The 21,078-nt window shown below is 36.5% G+C and overlaps 1 protein-coding gene across 1 annotated transcript; it reads right to left on the reverse strand.

Moving 5' to 3' along the window:
- Positions 1 to 474: 474 nt before the first annotated feature.
- On the reverse strand, positions 475 to 20,576 carry LOC106070095 (uncharacterized). Its single transcript, XM_056032877.1, has 16 exons — positions 20,434 to 20,576; positions 19,278 to 19,449; positions 16,111 to 16,237; positions 15,616 to 15,827; positions 13,641 to 13,767; positions 11,205 to 11,416; positions 10,701 to 10,827; positions 10,180 to 10,391; positions 9,581 to 9,703; positions 9,210 to 9,335; positions 7,659 to 7,802; positions 7,078 to 7,365; positions 4,407 to 4,682; positions 2,733 to 2,880; positions 1,648 to 1,784; positions 475 to 1,327 (listed from the first exon to the last, which is right to left on the reverse strand). Exons 1-16 carry the CDS (start codon positions 20,467 to 20,469, stop codon positions 1,236 to 1,238), a joined length of 2,559 nt encoding a protein of 852 aa, XP_055888852.1. The 5' UTR covers positions 20,470 to 20,576; the 3' UTR covers positions 475 to 1,235.
- Positions 20,577 to 21,078: the final 502 nt, after the last annotated feature.

Raw genomic sequence — 21,078 nt, forward strand, 5'->3', positions numbered from 1 at the left:
TATGATCTGGTTTTGGATCTCCTCGTTTGTGATAAGGTCTGAATAGGTGATCGCTAGAATCAACTTGTAGCATCTCGATTCTATATTAGGCTAGATATCTTCTGACGGATAAGTGACCTCAGGAATATCAAAATTAATTAGATTAACTAAAAAAAACTAAAGAAAACACTGTACCTTCAACAAAACTGGCACCTATATTTTCGATCTTTATAAAGGCAACCGAGCGTTAATTCATTCGGATGCACTGTTATAATTCTTGCATACTAAACCTACCAAATATGTTTGTAACGTGCGCAGCATGGCGTGAATGTGGGATGGTGCGAATGTGTGTTGAAAGGGTTAGGGAGAGGAAGAATCCAAAATGGCGTAAAGTACACTAAGTTAGTATTGATATAGTATTAATGGTTGTCTCAAGATTAAAGTCTTCATCATCTACTATCTATGAATCTATTGGTTGATTAATTAAAAGTCCCATCTGCTCGTAACACACTCAACAATTATTTATTTCAATAATGTATCATACAATTTACAAGTCGTTGACGTAATAATATAATTACATATATAATTATACTATAATTACATGCAGTAGTAAAAAAAAAAGTAACTCTGTTACGTTGTTCGGGTGTTCACTTCTGGTACGTGTGACGTAGTCTGGGCATGGGTTGTTTTTTTGCAATAGGGTCTACATTACAATTCTAACACTCAATGTCTGCTCTCTAAGATCAGAGGTGTGGCTAGGCTTGGTGACACTTGGTGCAGTCAGATGGTGTCACCCCACCTCTATCTCTCTTCCTAAATACATTTCTGTACATAAAAGTCTCCTCCTCCACATTTATTCTAATACGTTCTCTTGTCACAATATCTAGATCATGAAAAGTATACTTAAAAAAGAAAAGTCTGTCGTTGCAAAACAAACTCCAATCCTGCTGAATATAGACTAGAACAGTTCGCACCCCGCACACCCAACTAATACCTAATAACGCCACTGGCAAAAACTAGGGTTAGGAGTAAAATCGCACATTTTCAGAAAGTGTTAATTTCTTTTAAAAGCTTAGTTCTTTGGCGCTTACCTATTAAAATAATCCTAAACATAACATTTTGTTATCTTTGAGCCTACATTTTTTTTTGCATTGGAAAACTCAGTGACACTGTATACAGAGTCTATTATAATATAACGATGTATGTACAATACAACAATTTTTGGCTTATTTTTGAACACAAATATCCGTGTCCTCTTAATGTGTGGAGTTGGAGTAGGCGGCATCTTGTGTGGCACCAGCATTCCTCACACCATACTCACCAGGGATGGTATATATGTTCAAGTCACCTGCAATACAAACAATGATAAATACCTGGGAACGAGAGCTCAAAATAGCCTATTTAGATGGACACTAGTAGTAAATAAACTTATAGTCGCCTGTATATAGAAAGCTAATGTATCCAATGGCAATAGTGGGCAGGGTGATTACATTTTGTTTTTACAGCAGTTGAGGTTAATGTAAACGGTTTCTATTTACATAGAATATATCTCGCCATATAACTGAGTAACTTGATTTGATTCAACCAAACGGGCGCTCATTAAGTTTATATCATCGCATAGTTCACACCTTTCTCACACATTCCCCACACATTCCCCACATAACTTACCATACTCTCTTGTTAAATGTGTGGTGTCATAGGGATGCTCACTGGTTTCACCCTTGACTTCTGAACCTTTGACGACCTTGGTTTTGAAAGGGTTCAGACAGAAAGAAATCTGACTAAACTCGTCTGTATTCCCGCTGCTAGATAGATACAAAGTTAAACTTGCATTTATTCCCAACAGTCTCGTGAAATAAAACGTCTCTGTCAAATGTAGACAAGAAAGTTTCATAGCACAACTTTGATTTGCTCAGACACAGCAACAACTCAATCCTTATACATTGGGAACGAACACGTGACATATTTTTTATCAAAAAGACAATTTCTTTTTTTTTATGAAGTTCGTATTTTTCTGCTTAAAAGCGATTACTTGGCTCCTTAATAACTAATGAATGATAGATAAAAAGAAATGGATAATTTTGTACGCCGCCCCGCTGCTTCACCACCCTTTTTTTTTCCTAACAAATTTCTAGTAAAGCGTATGTATAAAATATCAAATTGATATGCCACAGGGATATACAATGCTAATGATAGAGGCTTATAGATCCAGGCTTAGAAGTCAGTGCGTAAAATATTCCAGAGAGTCTATTTAGTGAACTCTAAAAACGTGCGGGAATACCCGCTGACATATGTGTGTGTACTCAAGATAAAGATTGTCTAGACCTGAAGCCAATGTAAATTATTAGTGAATTATGTGTAGCCAATTAGCTAGTCTAATTTCTAGGAAAATCTTCAGATACGCTTTCGAGAATCCTTCAGGTTTCAGTTTTTGCTGAAGAATTTGCAAGCTGATAAGAGGAATTATAATTTATGATTGCAACTTGAGACATGGTCTCTATATAACAACATGAGCACTACAGATAAGATTGACATATACGCTTCACCTCATATTGTTAGTAAATCATTATGGAAGCTAAAATCAACTAGTCAACTTATTCCATGATATTTAGTTTATTATAAGTGATATAATGAGAGAAATTACAGTACATCGAAATATAATATCAAGAAAAATAGAAGAATACATTATAGTTGTCAGATTTGCTCAGTTTTTGCAACTGTTGACATATACAATCATCTCTGTTTCAAATTACCTTTTCTTGATTGGTCTCCCTTGCCTTCTCAGAGCCAGAGTTAATGTAATTAAACCAACCAGCAATAAGAAACTGACACAGCCGAGACCAATGGTGAAAATTAATTTCCAGTCCAAAGAATCTTCTGTTGTAGGTCTTACCAGAACGTCTGTCAAGAAGAAAACATCATTGAGAACTAGTGTAATGTGTCAGATACAGATACAACGTCCTACTCACGCTACTGATACTCCATGCTTTCAAAAAAAAATTGTCTAGTTTTCTTTCGTTTCTATATTTCTTATTAATATCAACTATCCCTTGCTGCCCGGTTCAACTAACAGTCTAGATTACAAATATTGATTCAACAATGGCAGCAAAGGTACACTGACATATAGGACCCTGACTGCGGGGCCTGGCTGCAGATCGCTAGAAGAGGATCCTAGCAATGGAACTAAGATGCTACAGAAAGATCCTAGCAATGGAACTAAGATGCTACAGAAAGATCCTAGGTATCACATACAAAGACCGCATCACAAATAAAGAGATTAGAAACAGGATTAATACAGCGATTGGACCTCATGATGACCTGCTAACCACTGTCGAAAAAACGCAAACTTAAAACTCTATGGCAATATCACAATGTCATTAGGACTCGCAAAGACATTCCATCAGGCATCAGTCCCAGGAAAAAGAAGAAAAGACAGACAGAGAAAGCGATGGTAAGCCAACATAAAAAAAAATGGTCAGTTTTGTCATTGAATGAAATTCTACCCAAGGCAGAAGACAGAGAGGAATGGAGAAAGACGAACAACAGATCTTGTGTGGTTCCCCAACGGTTCAACAGACTAAGAGATAGTTGAATGTGTATAGTCACATAATTGAATGGCAGAAAACAGTGAATTTAAGTTTAGTGACTGGCTGCTTGTTCACCATCATGATCCCCTATTCAATGTCGTTTCAAATCTCTGGCGATTGGGGCATAGCGAACAAATGACCACAACGTAATCAAGGCACTAAAAAAAAAAAAAGGGGGGGGGGGGAGAATGGCAGACAAAAGAAATAATGAAAACCAACCAAAACATGGACTTAGAACCACATGACTGAAGAGTCTAACAACATGACTGAAGAGTCTAACAACATGACTGAAGAGTCTAACCACATGACTGAAGAGTCTAACCACATGACTGAAGAGTCTAACCACATGACTGAAGAGTCTAACCACATGACTGAAGAGTCTAACAACATGACTGAAGAGTCTAACAACATGACTGAAGAGTCTAACCACATGACTGAAGAGTCTAACAACATGACTGAAGAGTCTAACCACATGACTGAAGAGTCTAACCACATGACTGAAGAGTCTAACAACATGACTGAAGAGTCTAACAGCATGACTGAAGAGTCTAACCACATGACTGAAGAGTCTAACCACATGACTGAAGAGTCTAACAACATGACTGAAGAGTCTAACCACATGACTGAAGAGTCTAACAACATGACTGAAGAGTCTAACCACATGACTGAAGAGTCTAACAACATGACTGAAGAGTCTAACCACATGACTGAAGAGTCTAACAACATGACTGAAGAGTCTAACCACATGACTGAAGAGTCTAAGGACGTATGGTAAGAACACTCAGTCCTAGTACAAAACAGTCCAAGAAAATGACAGTCTAGACATTTCCAGCGCCTTACCTCCAGAGTTAGTGATATGTACTACTCCAATTCGACAGTGTCCACTCTCTCCAAGTTTATTGAAGGCTTTGATGCAGTAAGCCTGCAAGACATTTAGTCGCGATGGACTGATATGTACCTCAGACTCCATGACTTTGTAGGTCTGGGTGTCCTCATCGTCAATCAATGTTAGCTCGTAGTAGGCCGCGCCACCTAGTATTGGTTCAAACCTCAGGACATACGGAACTTGAAACAGCGAGCTAGTCACTCTGTTCAGTTTGCCAGGTACTTCCGGAACTATTTCATGAAGGGAAGACACTCCACAAAATTAACTTACTGTAGAAACAACTAAAAAACTCACGTCTGCTAGGTACAGAAAAAGTAAACAAAAAGAATTAAAGTAACATTCTTATTTCAGACCTTGTGGTCTATGCGGCAGATGAGGTTAAGGTCATATAAAGGTCATTTGTTTCTTTGCCACACGGTTAACGAAGGTGTCGCGTGACTAACAGCCAATCGAAATTGATATATTATAGCTTTTTATATAGCGCTACTTTCTAGCTAACAACTTGCTCAGAACGCTATGGACCAATCTCATTTGTGGACCAGTTGGGGGGGGGGGGGGAAGGGGGTATCAGGTTTTTCCGTGCTGCCTTTAGGCGCTCAGTAAACACAACTCTGCCCGAGTCGGGTGTCGAACCTCGAGCCCCCTTCTAGGTAGCCAAGCCAAGCCAGGTTCAAGCGTACTTAGCCTCTCGACCAAGCTAACGAGAAGCATGTTGACCTGGCTTGATATAAGAAACCGGGATGTAGGCCCTATATTCTATTTTAGTATCAAAATGAATACTGATTTTACTTGAGCTTAACAGTCTGCGATTTTTTGGAGACATTACGGAGGTGGGGTAATGAGGTGGTGATAGAACTCTGACAGAATGACACAATAGGCGATTATCTAGAATCTAGAATAAGAAGTTGTAAATACAATTCAAGGCAGCCGAGAAATGAAGACTGCAAGAAAAGATGTAGATGTACATTTAATTGAGCTTTTATTATATTTTGTCAACAGACTGAAAACAAACTTAGCAAAAAGTTTTTCTAATGTTGGCTGGAAAAATTATTCTTAAATATGTAAAACCATCTCTACTCACTTATTTTTGTTTTTTAAATTATTAAATACAACTTCTTAACACAATCGTCATCCAAACAGTAATATATGAGGCATGGAAGTCATTTGCCAAAATTGAGAAGAGACTAAATGTGGCACAACGAAAATGGCTGAGACGGATTTTGGGAGTAAGTTACACAGATCGGGTATCAAACAAGGAAATCAAACCGGGAGTCAACCACTTAGTGAGGTTGTGACAGTGCGTTGCATGAGGTTGGCGGGACATGTTCTCCGACAAAATGAACTATGCATACCACGAGTTGTGATGACATGGAGGTCAGTACGAGAAAAGAGCAAACAGGGACGTCCTCGTATAACATGGCGCTACACTTTCATGGAGGACCTCAGAGCAATGGTCGAGGCTTCAGACATCGTCAGTGACAGATCTTTGTGGAGACAGCGCTGGAGGACCTAGGTCTAAGTCTAAGTCTATATTTTACGATGTGTCTGTGTGGTATGTCTAAATACAATGATTTAATTACATTCGTTAATAAGGGACCTCGACTCGAGCTTGAATCCTGGTGAAGATAAGAATTTCTAACTTCTGGATTTTAGGAAACCCCTGAGTTCACCTAAATCTAATACATACCTGACATACGTTTGGAAAGTCAAGGCTGTTAGGCTGACCCCATGACCCCTACGTAAGTAGTCGGCCATAGAAAGAGATTTTCAACTGAAAAGATCTGAAAGTTGAGCTTTCAACTGAAAAGATCTGAAAGATGAGCTTTCAACTGAAAAGATCTGAAAGTTGAGCTTTCAACTGAAAAGATCTGAAAGTTGAGCTTTCAACTGAAAAGATCTGAAAGTTGAGCTTTCAACTGAAAAGATCTGAAAGATGAGCTTTCAACTGAAAAGATCTGAAAGATGAGCTTTCAACTGAAAAGATCTGAAAGTTGAGCTTTCAACTGAAAAGATCTGAAAGATGAGCTTTCAACTGAAAAGATCTGAAAGATGAGCTTTCAACTGAAAAGATCTGAAAGATGAGCTTTCAACTGAAAAGATCTGAAAGATGAGCTTTCAACTGAAAAGATCTGAAAGATGAGCTTTCAACTGAAAAGATCTGAAAGATGAGCTTTCAACTGAAAAGATCTGAAAGATGAGCTTTCAACTGAAAAGATCTGAAAGATGAGCTTTCAACTGAAAAGATCTGAAAGATGAGCTTTCAACTGAAAAGATCTGAAAGATGAGCTTTCAACTGAAAAGATCTGAAAGATGAGCTTTCAACTGAAAAGATCTGAAAGATGAGCTTTCAACTGAAAAGATCTGAAAGATGAGCTTTCAACTGAAAAGATCTGAAAGTTGAGCTTTCAACTGAAAAGATCTGAAAGTTGAGCTTTCAACTGAAAAGATCTGAAAGATGAGCTTTCAACTGAAAAGATCTGAAAGTTGAGCTTTCAACTGAAAAGATCTGAAAGTGCTATTTCTGCTTCCTTGATCCAAAAGTTGTATAGACATATTTAATAAAATTTATTTCTATGTTTTACAAGAGAGAAATGAGTTAGTAAAAATTGGATAAAGGTTTCCTACTTGTGACCACAGTGAAATCCATGCAAACATAGATCTCTGGATAGAAGTTGTATTGTGCCAAAACTGTGCAAATCTGGACAATGTACTCCTCTCCTGGGGACAGTCCGGTCAATCGAGCGGTTGTATTGGTGGTGGTCATCAGTATCCTATCGCCATCAGCAGCGCTGGATTTACACCAGGTCAGCTGATAAGAGATGTTCGTGAAAACATGGGCAGGCATCCAGACCAGGTCAACTTCATAGCAACCCTTATAGGGAGTGACCATTGTTTGAATTTTAGCAAGGTCGTCTGTAAACGTACAGCAGTATTATCTGCTTTCACTTGTTCACAATATGCGATAATATATTTCTCCCTCTCTCTCTCTCTCTCTCTCTCTCTCTCTCTCTCTATCTATCTATCTATCTATATCTATCTATCTATCTATCTATCTATCTATCTATCTATCTATCTATCTATCTATCTATATCTATCTATCTATCTATCTATCTAATCTATCTATCTATCTATCTATCTATCTATCTATCTATCTATCTATCTATCTATCTATCTATCTATCTATCTGGAAGAGTCAGATAACTTACCAGAGGAGCAAGTATAGCCGTTAAATATCGAACTATCTTTACAAAGACAGCGAGACGTATTCTCGAAATCGGGTCTGCAGACCATTTCTGAACTAAGACAGATGTTTTCTAACTGAAGGCTGCATTCCTCGCCATGAAACAGCCCTTCGATTTTAAAATACAACAAAAAAAACCTAATTATATCGATTGTATGGAAATATTTGACTCACAACAGATCAGAGCAGTGATACTTGAGTTTAAAATATTTCTATAGGTACAATTCATATATTCATATACATTCATATATTTAATATTGCATATACTTGTTAATATTTTCTTTTATATAAATATTAATATAAATTATATATTTTTTATTATTAGATTTATGTTGATAAAACAAAGTATAATAAATAATAATTTGCTGTCAACGTTAAACAAGTCTTCTAGAGTAGTGGTTATATAATAATTTTCTCCATTCCTTCCAAGCCATTTCATATGTGCCTCTTCTGTAACAAAGTTTTAAGCTAAAAGTCTCTATGAAACCATCTAAGCTGAAACATCATTTGAGACTTTGCCAACATGATATAATTGATTGAGATTTGAAATACTCTCAAGCACTTTAAGTTCAGAACAGTAGAAAAAAATGTTTAATTTAACATCCCAAAAGAGGTTTGTGAGCGTCTTACAATATTTTTTCTTAGGCCTATATCAAACTCCAGTAAACTGCACACTATAGGCATAAGCATGAAAGTAGCACTAAATAAAAGCTATATTTTTTTAAGGCAAAAAATTGACTTTCCAAAACCTGTTCTACACATTCCTATATCTGATATCATAATAAAAATTCCTCTAAGCAACAATACAGTTCAAAGATGTAATGGTAAGATGAATTAGGACACTGAAAGGTTCTTATGTAATTACTTGCAAAAAACATACTTCTTAACCCTGCCCGATAATATGTGAAATTATTATCACTTTTTCGTTATTTATGTACTTCAAAAAATAAAGCAGGACTAGTTAACCTTGCCTGATAATATAGTGTTATCATTATCAAGTTTTCTTTTAATTATGAATCAAGAAATCCATAAAGAACTGCTCTTTGCCAGAAACTTTGACCAATTGCTCCTCCAGACTGAAGTATGAAAGTTGTCGAAAGGCTTTTGTTTGACACTATTTATTTCTGAGTTCTTGGGTGCTAAAAATCCTATTTTAAAACAAAAATTAAGGGGAAATCGGATATAGTCAATTTAACAGACTTCTTTTATAAATTTAATGAGGTTAACTTGCAGCTTCAAAGTTATAAACTTAATTTGAATGAAATGTTTCTTGAGAGGATTTAAGTAATGAAGCATACAAAAGACGAGATGAATTTTTCCAATTTTCAAATTTAAAACAGACAAACATCATCTAATCGAGAAGTCATCTGTAGACGCACCACACATAAGTCATCTTATTCTGATCTTGTAAAACACGTACAAGATGAAGAATTATCTGGAATTATTGTCTAACTTTATATGCAATGTTTGCTCTGTTGTATTCTCCAGATGTTTCGGACCCTACATTAGCTCTTACTTCTGATACAGGCAGCTGTGATCACATCAAAGGTTTCACTCTCTAAACACTCACAGTGACCCTGAACACAGGTCAGACTCTCCTGACATTGTCGGGTGTCATTGCATTGGTGGAGCTTGCGATATTCTTAAAAATAATTTAAAAACAAAACATGTTTAGAGATACTATTAAACAAGTTTAAAAACATCAAATGCAGTTTTAAATAACAACAAATCTTTGTTTTGTCAATAGTTAGGAGGCCTACACATTTTATTTCTCAAAATTAATCCGCAGCCGGTAACTAGAATATGTTATACACCCTGGCTGCCCATAGACACCTACATTGGCTACTTAATCATCGTATAAGAAGCTTTTATTTCTTTTTGACTTACTTAAAACACAGGATGTCTGCAGGCTGCCGTAAAACTGATCATCTGGACAGTCACATTGACCCTTGGTACAGACACCAATACTGCATTGATGAGTGGACAGACATTCTGCTCCTTGTGGTAATCCTACAAATATGAGAAAAAGTAAGTTTCTCTCTCAGACATTGCGATCTATGAAGCACATGATGTTACTTTTTTTTCCAATTATTGTCGGGTACCCAGTAGAGCTGAAACCAGGATTTGAACCCTGGACCAAAAGTTTGCTTCGGAATCTGACCTTAAAGATGACTATTTACTCGGATTTTAGCTTTGAAAAGCTGTGGTGAAATAATTAGACTGGTATATGGTAAAATCAATTAGAGTTAGACTGTCTGGTATGTGGTGAAATCATTAGATTTAGACTCTGAATTAAATAAAAGGAATACAGCTCTGTAAATACAATAGACATGGTAAGGGTAGAATTAAAGTGCTGTGACGTGACTGACGTCTGATGTAGAGGAGACTTCAATGTTAAACTAACAGTTACCTTTGCGACTGTTCTAGACTCTAGGCGATAGCTGTAAAATGTCTTAATGACGTGAATGATAATATCAGCCACTTACCCAAGACTAAAAAGGTGACGTTAAATCCTCTGTTTACTCCTACACCGTCCGTGTGGAACAAAAGATGCACCAGGTTTCTAGAAGATTTTGTCCCATTGGCTGAAGAGTTGCAATATCTGCCTAATGATGGAGCTCTGGTGCTGGCACCATCAAACACTTCAACATAGTCACAAGAACAATCCAGGCATGAGTCTAGGGCAACATCGTTAAAACTGAAACAAAGGTCAGACTAAACTTGTTCAATGAAACGCAACGTTTTTAAATGATACGCGTTGCTCTGTGATGATACTTGGCGTTTTTAAATGATACAGATTATTATTAAATGAGAATGCGTTATCTTTTTAGAAGATCTTACATTGTCAGTGTAGACACAAATCTTGTCTAGTCAAGGTAACATTTGAAATTGTTCTTATGTTGTGTTTCGTACGAACTTATAAGATTACTGGCGATTAGGATATAAATAAGTTGATACGTTTCTGGGGGTTGGGGAGGGGGGGGAGTCAAATTAAATGACAATTTACCTTAAGATGACTGTGGTTCCTAGCTGTCCAATAATGGTCATTGAGCATGTGACATTACTTGAGTAGTTCCAGGGATAGCCTGGGCTAGTCAAATGGCCAAAAGTTTGAGTCGTAGTCAAGTTACAGCCTAGACAAATAGAACGAAGTCATCTAGGATTATCTCCTCTTGAGCCTTTCACAGTGTTGACCTTTAAAACGTCTACTAATAATTAGTGTGGTCTAGGGCTATGTCTTGCCAATGGTCAATATCAATGTTCACTGTTTTGAGGTCCCGTTTTATTACATCTACGTGACTTTGTAAAGTTGAACTATGCAGTGTGAGTTTTCAAATATTGACAATAATTTCAATTTGTGGGCATTAAAATCACATTGTCCCTTTAGAATTATTAAGACATTTTTATCTTAAGTAAATCAGGTTAAAACAACATCGCATATTTACGTGTATTCAGATAAATACCAATTTAATTTAATTTACTGACTAAAGATCGATTTAGTATAACTCACTAAAAGCGGTATAGTTGCCAAAGAAACCAGAACTTTCTACCATTCCGTCTGACCGGAACATCACCAACAGAGAACTGGAGCTGGAAATCACGCTTGAAAATGTTCGCCCACAGAATTTCCCCATGGACCTGGTGTCAGTGCTGCGTCCGTCGAAAATTTGCACATTGTCGTATACACAAAGTGAGCTGGACTCGAGGCTAATGTTGGGAAGACTGAAAAGTAAGACGATCTAAAAGACGTTGGGACATGTATTTTACGTCAGGCGTTAACAGAACATTTTAGTTCAATTAGTTAACAGAACATATTAGTTCAATTAGTTAACAGAACATTTTAGTTCAATTAGTTAACAGAACATTTTAGTTCAATTAGTTAACAGAACATTTTAGTTCAATTAGTTAACAGAACATTTTAGTTCAATTAGTTAACAGAACATTTTAGTTCAATTAGTTAACAGAACATATTAGTTCAATTAGTTAACAGAACATTTTAGTTCAATTAGTTAACAGAACAAATTAGTTCAATTACTTAACAGAACATATTAGTTCAATTAGTTAACAGAACATATCAGTTCAATTAGCTAACAGAACATATTAGTTCAATTAGTTAACAGAACAAATTAGTTCAATTAGTTAACAGAACATATTAGTTCAATTAGCTAACAGAACATATTTGTTCAATTAGTTAACAGAACATATCAGTTCAATTAGTTAACAGAACATATCAGTTCAATTAGTTAACAGAACATATTAGTTCAATTAGTTAACAGAGCATATTAGTTCAATTAGCTAACAGAACATATTAGTTCAATTAGTTAACAGAACATATTAGTTCAATTAGTTTACAGAACATATTTGTTCAATTAGTTAACAGAACATATCAGTTCAATTAGCTAACAGAACATATTAGTTCAATTAGTTAACAGAACAAATTAGTTCAATTAGTTAACAGAACATATTAGTTCAATTAGCTAACAGAACATATTTGTTCAATTAGTTAACAGAACATATCAGTTCAATTAGTTAACAGAACATATCAGTCATATTAGTTCAATTAGTTAACAGAACATATCAGTTCAATTAGTTAACAGAACATATTAGTTCCATTAGCCGTGTCACAGACTCAGAACTTTTATATCGACCGTCCAAACGTTTCTTCAGAATTTGAAATAGATTGGGGCTTTAAATCTTCCAAGGGAATAGAATCTTTTATTGAAGTATTTCGTAGCTCGCTTAGATTTGTCAATAGAGTTATATACTATCACTTGCTGATATCAGTCTTTAGTTTAGTTAAATATAGTTATATACTATCACTTGCTGATATCAGTCTTTAGTTTAGTTAAATATAGTTATATACTATCACTTGCTGATATCAGTCTTTAGTTTAGTTAAATATAGTTATATACTATCACTTGCTGATATCAGTCTTTAGTTTAGTTAAATATAGTTATATACTATCACTTGCTGATATCAGTCTTTAGTTTAGTTAAATATAGTTATATACTATCACTTGCTGATATCAGTCTTTAGTTTAGTTAAATATAGTTATATACTATCACTTGCTGATATCAGTCTTTAGTTTAGTTAAATATAGTTATATACTATCACTTGCTGATATCAGTCTTTAGTTTAGTTAAATATAGTTATATACTATCACTTGCTGATATCAGTCTTTAGTTTAGTTAAATAGAGTTATATACTATCAATTGCTGATATCAGTCTTTAGTTTAGTTAAATATAGTTATATACTATCACTTGCTGATATCAGTCTTTAGTTTAGTTAAATATAGTTATATACTATCACTTGCTTATATCAGTCTTTAGTTTAGTTAAATATAGTTATATACTATCACTTGCTTATATCAGTCTTTAGTTTAGTTAAATATAGTTATATACTATCACTTGCTTATATCAGTCTTTAGTTTAGTTAAATATAGTTATATACTATCACTTGCTTATATCAGTCTTTAGTTAGCCTAGCGCAGAACTTATAATCAGGATTCTTTTTTTTTTAAAGGGGGGTGGTGGAATCTGTGAAATCCTGTGCCAGTGACGTCTTGATTTGTACTTAATGTTGGAATTTCTCTAAGTCACGAAGAAGTAATTCACAGCCTCATTGCCATGCAACCTTAAGTTGGTCACTAGGATACGGACTGTTGGGAAGTCAGGAAACAAATTAACTCTTTCTTTCCGTTATTATTTAACACGTTCTGATGGAATCAACGTTGGTATCGTCAGTTAGGAGACAAAGAGTTAAATCATAAGTTTATTACATTAATCTATGTGAAGTTGTCGTTACTTTCAAGGTACTGATTGTAGGCTAAGTAATGGTGGTTGTATGGTGGAAACCAAATTTGAGTAATTGACACTTCAATAAATAGCTACTTTTACTGCAAGAAGTCTATGGTTCGAGTCTTGTTCACATGTCAAGATGACCTACCTTAAAACTATCAGCATCCCAGGGTCGACATTAATGCTCCAGAAGCAACGCAAGTTCGGAAAATATCGCACAGGGTAGCCGGGACTTTGGATACGTCCGCTTGTCTCGGTCATCGTCTGGTTGCATTCTGTGTATGATGGACGGATTAGTCACGTGACTATCTTTCCACAACCAGCAACAATGTAATACATAATTTTTGTACTTTCATTGTAAACAATAATAAACTAATAAGCAATTTGAAAGTATTCTGCTAGATAAAATTATGGTTGTTTTATTAACATTTTCTTTCTATCTTTAAATTCAGTGTATGTATTCACCAGTTAAGATAGATGAACAATAGTTATAAATTGTCAATTAAAAAAAAAAATATACAAATATAATAGTCGTAAATGTATACATTGCTATAAAGTAAGAATCGTTTCACAAAAAAGTATTCTTGACATTCTCGCATCAACTTATCAGTTCTTACACTGCTGCTACAGAAACCGCATGCAGTTCATTGAATCATCATTTTTGTCGATTGAATTACGACGAATGTAACTACTCTTACTTCTGAATGAAGAATTATTTTTAGAAAATCAACGTGTTAAAAATATGTATTGGAAATTGGAAAATCTGAATACAAATCACAGTTTGTTCTAATCGTCAATTTCAAAATGTTGCATAACACAGACAACATAACACAGACAATATAACACAGACAACACAACACACAAAACACAACACACACAACACAACACACACAACATAACACAGACAATATAACACAGACAACACAACACAGAAACCACAAACACAATACACACAACACAACTACAACACAGAATACAACACACACAACATAACACAGACAAAACAACACAGACATTATAACACACACAACATAACACACACAACATAACACAGACTACACAACACACACAACATAGACAACACAACACAGATAACATAACACACACACAACACAACACACAACACACACAACACAACACAGATAACACAACACACACAACATAACACACACAGCACAGACAACACAACACACACAACATAACACACACAGCACAGATAACACAACACATACAACACACACAACATAACACACACAGCACAGACAACACAACACATACAACACAGCACAGACAACATAACACACACAACACACACAGCACAAAATACACACAACGCAAAACACTCAACACAACACAGCCAACACAACACACAGCACAACACACACAACGCAACTTACACAACGCAAGACAGACAACATAACGCACACAACATAACAGTGAAAACACACACAACACACTTTAACCATGAATCTTACAATTATTTAAAGTTCTTTTGAAATTCATGCTTGAAATTTGAAAGCATTAATTTACCTCCGAGTAGGATAAATTACGATCTTAAAAAAGGTGCGTCAAAAACTGTATATCTCTTGTGAAGCTAATAATGTAAAACATGCTGTCAGGTTTTAGTCTTTGTTGTGTGAACGCGTTAAGGAAATCTATAAAGGTTTCTAAACTAGTGACTTTCAACACACATTCCCAATATCAACATGTGTTTCGGGATCCTTGCAAGTTTCATGGTTGACCAATGACATAGACTTTTTAAATGACCGGAAGTTTGAGGACCTCGTTCTGGTTAGCCCGTAAAAAAAAGTGAACTTCGTGATTTCTCGGTAATGTACTCTGACATTAGCTACTGTATGGCTCAGTTTGGGTCCAATCATACTCACCTTACCGGAGGGGGCCTAACATCCTATTTCTGAAACCGGTCTCACGGGTAAATTGCTACTCCACTGCAAATTGAAATCGACACAGCCGTATTGTCAGTCCACCCTTGATCGGAATCTGATTTATGACTCAACCATACTTTGCAAAGTGGTAATGTAAAGCACTTCTTGAATGTTGAAATAAAATTGTCTTAGTTGACTGAATACAAATAAACAAACAAACAAACACATTGCTCTGACCTTGAATGCTGTACCTGGCAGCAAATGTTCCCCCCACATTTTTCGACCTGTTCAAGACGATGTACATGAGGTTGGATGTTGACACGATGCTTGTGGTGTGAGACATTCCACACTGACGACCTAGAGAGCGTGAGCTGGCGCTCAGACCATCGAAAAACTCCAAGTTGTCGTTGATGCAATTGAGGCTGGCTTTCAGGTCTAGACTTAAAAGACTTCAAGAAAGAAAATAAAAATAATACAAATTCTCTTAAGCAATTTTCTTACGTTAAAAATATCTAGCCACTTTAAAAATCGTCTTCAAAATGAGGCTAATATGAAAGTATTTCATGGTACGAAAGTCTTCTTGTCTCAAACATTGTACAATACAAATGTCAATAGCTCAAAAAGAATTAATCTATTAGAAAACCAATGCATTCTATTAGACAGATCTAGCTCATTGTTAAAAATGTGTTTTTACAAAATATAAAACATGTCTTATAGTTGAACTTCAATTACTTGAATGCAACAAATGTATTGGGTCGTCCTCGTATTGACCAAGTACAGAACGTTTCATTTCTGTACATGCTGGAGTTTCTTGGGCTCGCTATAGAGCCGAACGGTTCAGTGACTGTCGTGTGACACTCTGAGGAATGTTAATGAGGAAAAAATAACACAAAAAATGAGATACCAAATCACACTCAAATTATCATTTTGGTCTGGTTAGTTGAATAATAATTTTAAACAGATGCATTATATTATCATTTTAGTATACTAGATACATGTTCTCACTGATTGTGCAGGTTGTGACAAGTCAATAGCTTGCTGTTAGAGTCACTCAAATTTATCACAGCATTAATTATTATTCATTATTATTTATTCATTTTATTTTAATTATTTCCCCGCTCTATTTCCAATTTCATCACCCGCCCACCTTTTCCTCTTCAGGCTAGACTTAGTCCACCACCTTGGCGATAACAAGGCCACGGCTTTCACTTATCTCCCCTTGATCGGGGAAAGATAAACACACAATCTCTTTGGTCTTACCCGCCGGATGTCTGACGGTCGCAGTTGACTCCACCTTGGGTGGAATACAAATCGCTCTTTCTCCCCCCCCCTCTCCCACGTCTCTCTTTGATCTAGGAGATCACTCGGATCAACACGCCCCTCGACACTCCAAGGTGCGACTCCCATCTCGAGTCAAATTCACCCACGTGAGAGATAATTCTTAGCCTAGGACATTTTTTGTTTCCGCCCACCTATTTCAGGACCTTTATAAGGTAGACTAAGTCAAACCAGACCCGCTCATTTCTCTCTCGCTGACAATCGAGTCTGGACTATTTCATTTATTCTTCCTCTTAGAGGAATACCTGAGGAATACCTGGTGGTAAGCCAAACTTAATCACAGTTCCGACTTAATTACTTTGTGTATATTTCTCACTGGATATTATCATGTGTATTTTATTATTTCATTTATATTTAATTAGTGCATTGTGTATTTCTCACTGCCGTAAGTAGAAAACATAAACATGGCATATGTATATATTTATGTATTGCATTAATCTATTAATGTTACGTTGCTCAATTGATCGTTGATACAACCATGTACATATTTGTACATCTCATTTTATTCCTTTATCTCGGCTGACCGCCTTGATAATTTTACTAGCGCACTTATACTTCGCTTAGAAAAGAGATATGAATTATCTCCCCTTTAGTCATTCTACTTTGGCGAGAGTTGCGCCCCTTAAACGGACACTCCATTCAAGCGCACTCCATTGTTCTCGGCCGACGGCCGTATGTAAGCAAACCGTCATGGTCGCTGACCACCGCCCAGCCCGCCCCCCCCCCCTTTCTCTTTCCACTTGTGTTGTTTATTTCAGATTATTATTTCCCCTTTTATGTACATTTTATATTGCTACTATCAGCCATCGGTTTTCCAAATCCCATTTGTCAACAAAAGCAATTTCCCAGTCTGACGAATGCATCTCTGTCGAGGGCATCGATAAGATGCATGAGAGACAAGTCCTAATCTGTCTTTATTTATCCGCAGCCTCCCTCAGGTGTCTGCCTATTTGTTATTGAGTATCATCTCCCGCCTACTGGGATCTACTCACCTATTTGTTTGGATCACCTGCCTACTTATTCGGTATTGTTTGACAGCCACTCGTCAACCTACTCAATTACCTATTTATCGGATCGCTAGCCTACTGCTTTCTAGTATCACCTATGTACTTAGTGTTATTCAGCACTGCGATCTTCTACTTGGCGCTATCGGCTCTACTCGCCTGCCTATTTGACAGCCACCTGTCAACTTATTAGGTACAACGTCCCTACAGACAAAGCGTCTGTGCGAGACGTCATAGCTCCGCCAGATCTCCGCAAGTCACTGGACTTATCCTGCTACGACGCTGCCCACGGCAGATCAGCTCTGCCCGCAGTACCCTTGTGCCCACGGAAGCTGGCCACCCGCCCTACTGTGCCCACTACAGATATCAGAACTTTGGATTGAGACTCCACAAGAACTATATCACCGGCGTCCCTCTACCCGCTAGAGCGCCACCTCCAGCTGCAGAACCTCAAGCTAGGACACAGCCACCTGCGACCCAAGCAGGACAATCAGCTAAGTTCAGAAGACAAAGTGACATACTCTCTTATTAAGTGCAAGAGTGATGATTAAATATAGTATTGATTAGAGATAGATGCAAACCCTCCCCGTTTTTATTCTTCTATGTAAATATTTATGTAAATAAATATTCTTCAATTTTTAACTTTGTATCTTTCTTTCATTGCTTGTTTCGTTGCGTGCCTGCTCCCGATTTATATGCTGATAGGTCGGTGTGTGATAGCTTCAAAAATAATCATCCCCTAGACGTTAAACAAGCCAAACACATGTCACGCGCGAAAACCTGTCACACAGGTCAGCTATTTAGAGAGGTAATTCATGAAAAAAAAAGATACTGTAAACCCTGCATATTCCTCTTTACATTAGTCACGTGATGGGAGATAACCTCTGATTGTAAAAACACTGGAAGAATTAACTCTTCTATAACCTGACAAAAGAAAAGACTCTTTTGTTAGGCGTAGTGCTTTTAACGCTCTTCCACACATTTGGCCTTTTTATGGACCTTTGACTCTCTTATCGACCTTTGGCTGTCGTATGGGCTTTTAGCTCTCTTATGGACCTTAATAAAAGAGCTCCTAAGCTCCTGCAGTTGGGAAGAATCATGCCTGCAAGTTAGCCTACATATCACTCTCTTATCAAGGTGCGCCTATATCGAGAATCGTAGTTAGACCCCAACCAAGTAACCAACCAAGTAACGGTACTTAATTCCCACAACCAATGGAAGTTGCTTATCTCAGAAGTTTCATTTAACAGAATAAGCTGAAGCAAAGTACAAAAAAAAATATGATGCTTCAAAAAGAACCTTAGGCATGAGACATGACCATGTTACGATTGTGATTTAATAACATTTCAGGTGGTGCTGGCTCTTCAGACGTAGAAATAAGTAAATAGCCTTTCTGGTCACTGATGAAGTCATCATTTTGTGATATCTAGCTCAAGTTTTTAAGCACCATTTTCAGCGACATGCCCTCACGTTTTACCGAAGAAGTAGGTCTAAAATTAAAGTTTGATTTGACATGACCTACTTAATCATTTCATGTCATGACATCACGGTGCTCACCTGGGAGGCAATGCAGAACTGTATCGTAATACATGGTCATTGGACATCTACAGGTCGACCTGACACAAGACATTCCATGATCGCAGTTAGAATCAGTTGAACAGGAAGTGAAGTTTGAGCTGGGCTTTGTCTCCACACAACCATGTCCGTCAATCAGCAGTGATAGAAGAACCTAATTAGGGTCAAACAATCTTATAATTCATTGAAGATATTAGAATTGTATAAATCACATTAAGCACATTAAATTTTTGTCATGACTTACTCAAAACAATTAATAAAAAAAAGAATAAAATATTTGTAAAAAAAAATTATATCAGTCTTTATTGGATAACATTTCACTAAAGGTAATTAACCTCAATCATTTGATGATTTGTTATTGAAATATCTGTGAAATCATAGACATCCAGTCATTTACTCAACACCATCATTTGTAAATGATGGAATTTAGCAATAACTTAAATTTAGCAATAACAAAATATATTTGCTAAAAAGATGATTGAATTTAAATTGAAACAAATTTTAAAGTTTCTTGTCATGCAGCTGTATTCTAAACCTCAGGCAATAGATCTCCAAGGTTCACTGTTCCAGCAGGTTCAAGTGTTATATGTCTACAAGGCGAGTAAATAAATTCTAAAAGGTGCGTTATTCTAAGGCCTTTGAAACTTCTGTAATTTTTTCTTGGCAGGTAAACCATTAGTGTATTATCACTGAGCAGGAGTTCACACCCTACACCTAAACCTACTAGTAGTATAACCACAAGGTCTGTAGGCGAATGAACCACGTTACTCTACACCTAAACCTACTAGTAGTATAACCACAAGGTCTGTAGGCGAATGAACCACGTTACTCTACACCTATACCTACTAGTAGTATAACCACAAGGTCTGTAGGCGAATGAACCACGTTACTCTACACCTATACCTACTAGTAGTATAACCACAACGTCTGTAGGCGAATGAACCACGTTACTCTACACCTAAACCTACTAGTAGTATAACCACAAGGTCTGTAGGCGAATGAACCACGTTACTCTACACCTAAACCTACTAGTAGTATAACCACAAGGTCTGTAGGCGAATGAACCACGTTACTCTACACCTAAACCTACTAGTAGTATAACTACAACGTCTGTAGGCGAATGAACCACGTGACCCACCACAATGAAATGAAGAGACGTTCCGTGCGAAGACATGTCCAAGTAGAACTTTGTAGGAAATGAATTTCTCCAAGATGATTAGATCTACATCTTCTTTGTTTGGTCAGCAAGGTCCAAAGCTGTTAATTAAATACACTGACATAGATTCATCTATTTATGCCTTTTAAATTGAGCACAGAACGGCCTGACATTGACTTCATGTCTAAGGAATGTCATTTTGTTTTGTGGCGGGGTCCACGTGAACTATTTAACATGGCGTCTACTTCCTGGTCGACAGATTTTTTTCACGATGACAAAAATAATTGCAGGAGATTTCGATACTATGTATTCAAATATTTATATAGAAAACATTGTTAATATTCATAGGTTTTCAATTAACAGATATTTTGTATTTCATAATTTGTGATATCATTTCTGAAAATAATGAATGATGTTATTCAATATTCAATAATCATCTTCTTGGTCTACTTATTTTGTAAAGCGAAACACTTTCTCATTCAAAGTCTCAATAAAGAAGCTCAACTCTTTAGGCCAGTGATAGTTATAAAATGATATAGTAATTCAACTTATTATGTTCACAAACTATGATTTCTCCATAAAAGTAGGACCGCCCCCCCCCACTCAAAGGGTTTAGGTTGGAAGGGC

The sequence above is a fragment of the Biomphalaria glabrata genome, chromosome 6, assembly GCF_947242115.1.
Source record: "Biomphalaria glabrata chromosome 6, xgBioGlab47.1, whole genome shotgun sequence".
NCBI lineage: Eukaryota > Metazoa > Mollusca > Gastropoda > Planorbidae > Biomphalaria > Biomphalaria glabrata.

Bases quoted from the DNA above. Each gene is read 5' to 3' on its own strand.
- LOC106070095 (XM_056032877.1), bottom strand. From the start codon at position 20,469: ATGTCTTCGCACGGAACGTCTCTTCATTTCATTGTG. The intron at 11,417-13,640 runs GTAGGTCATCTT...CTTACTTTTCAG, and splicing joins GGGATGCTGATAGTTTTAAG to TCTTCCCAACATTAGCCTCG. The intron at 9,336-9,580 runs GTAAGTCAAAAA...ATTATTTTTAAG, and splicing joins GCAGACATCCTGTGTTTTAA to AATATCGCAAGCTCCACCAA.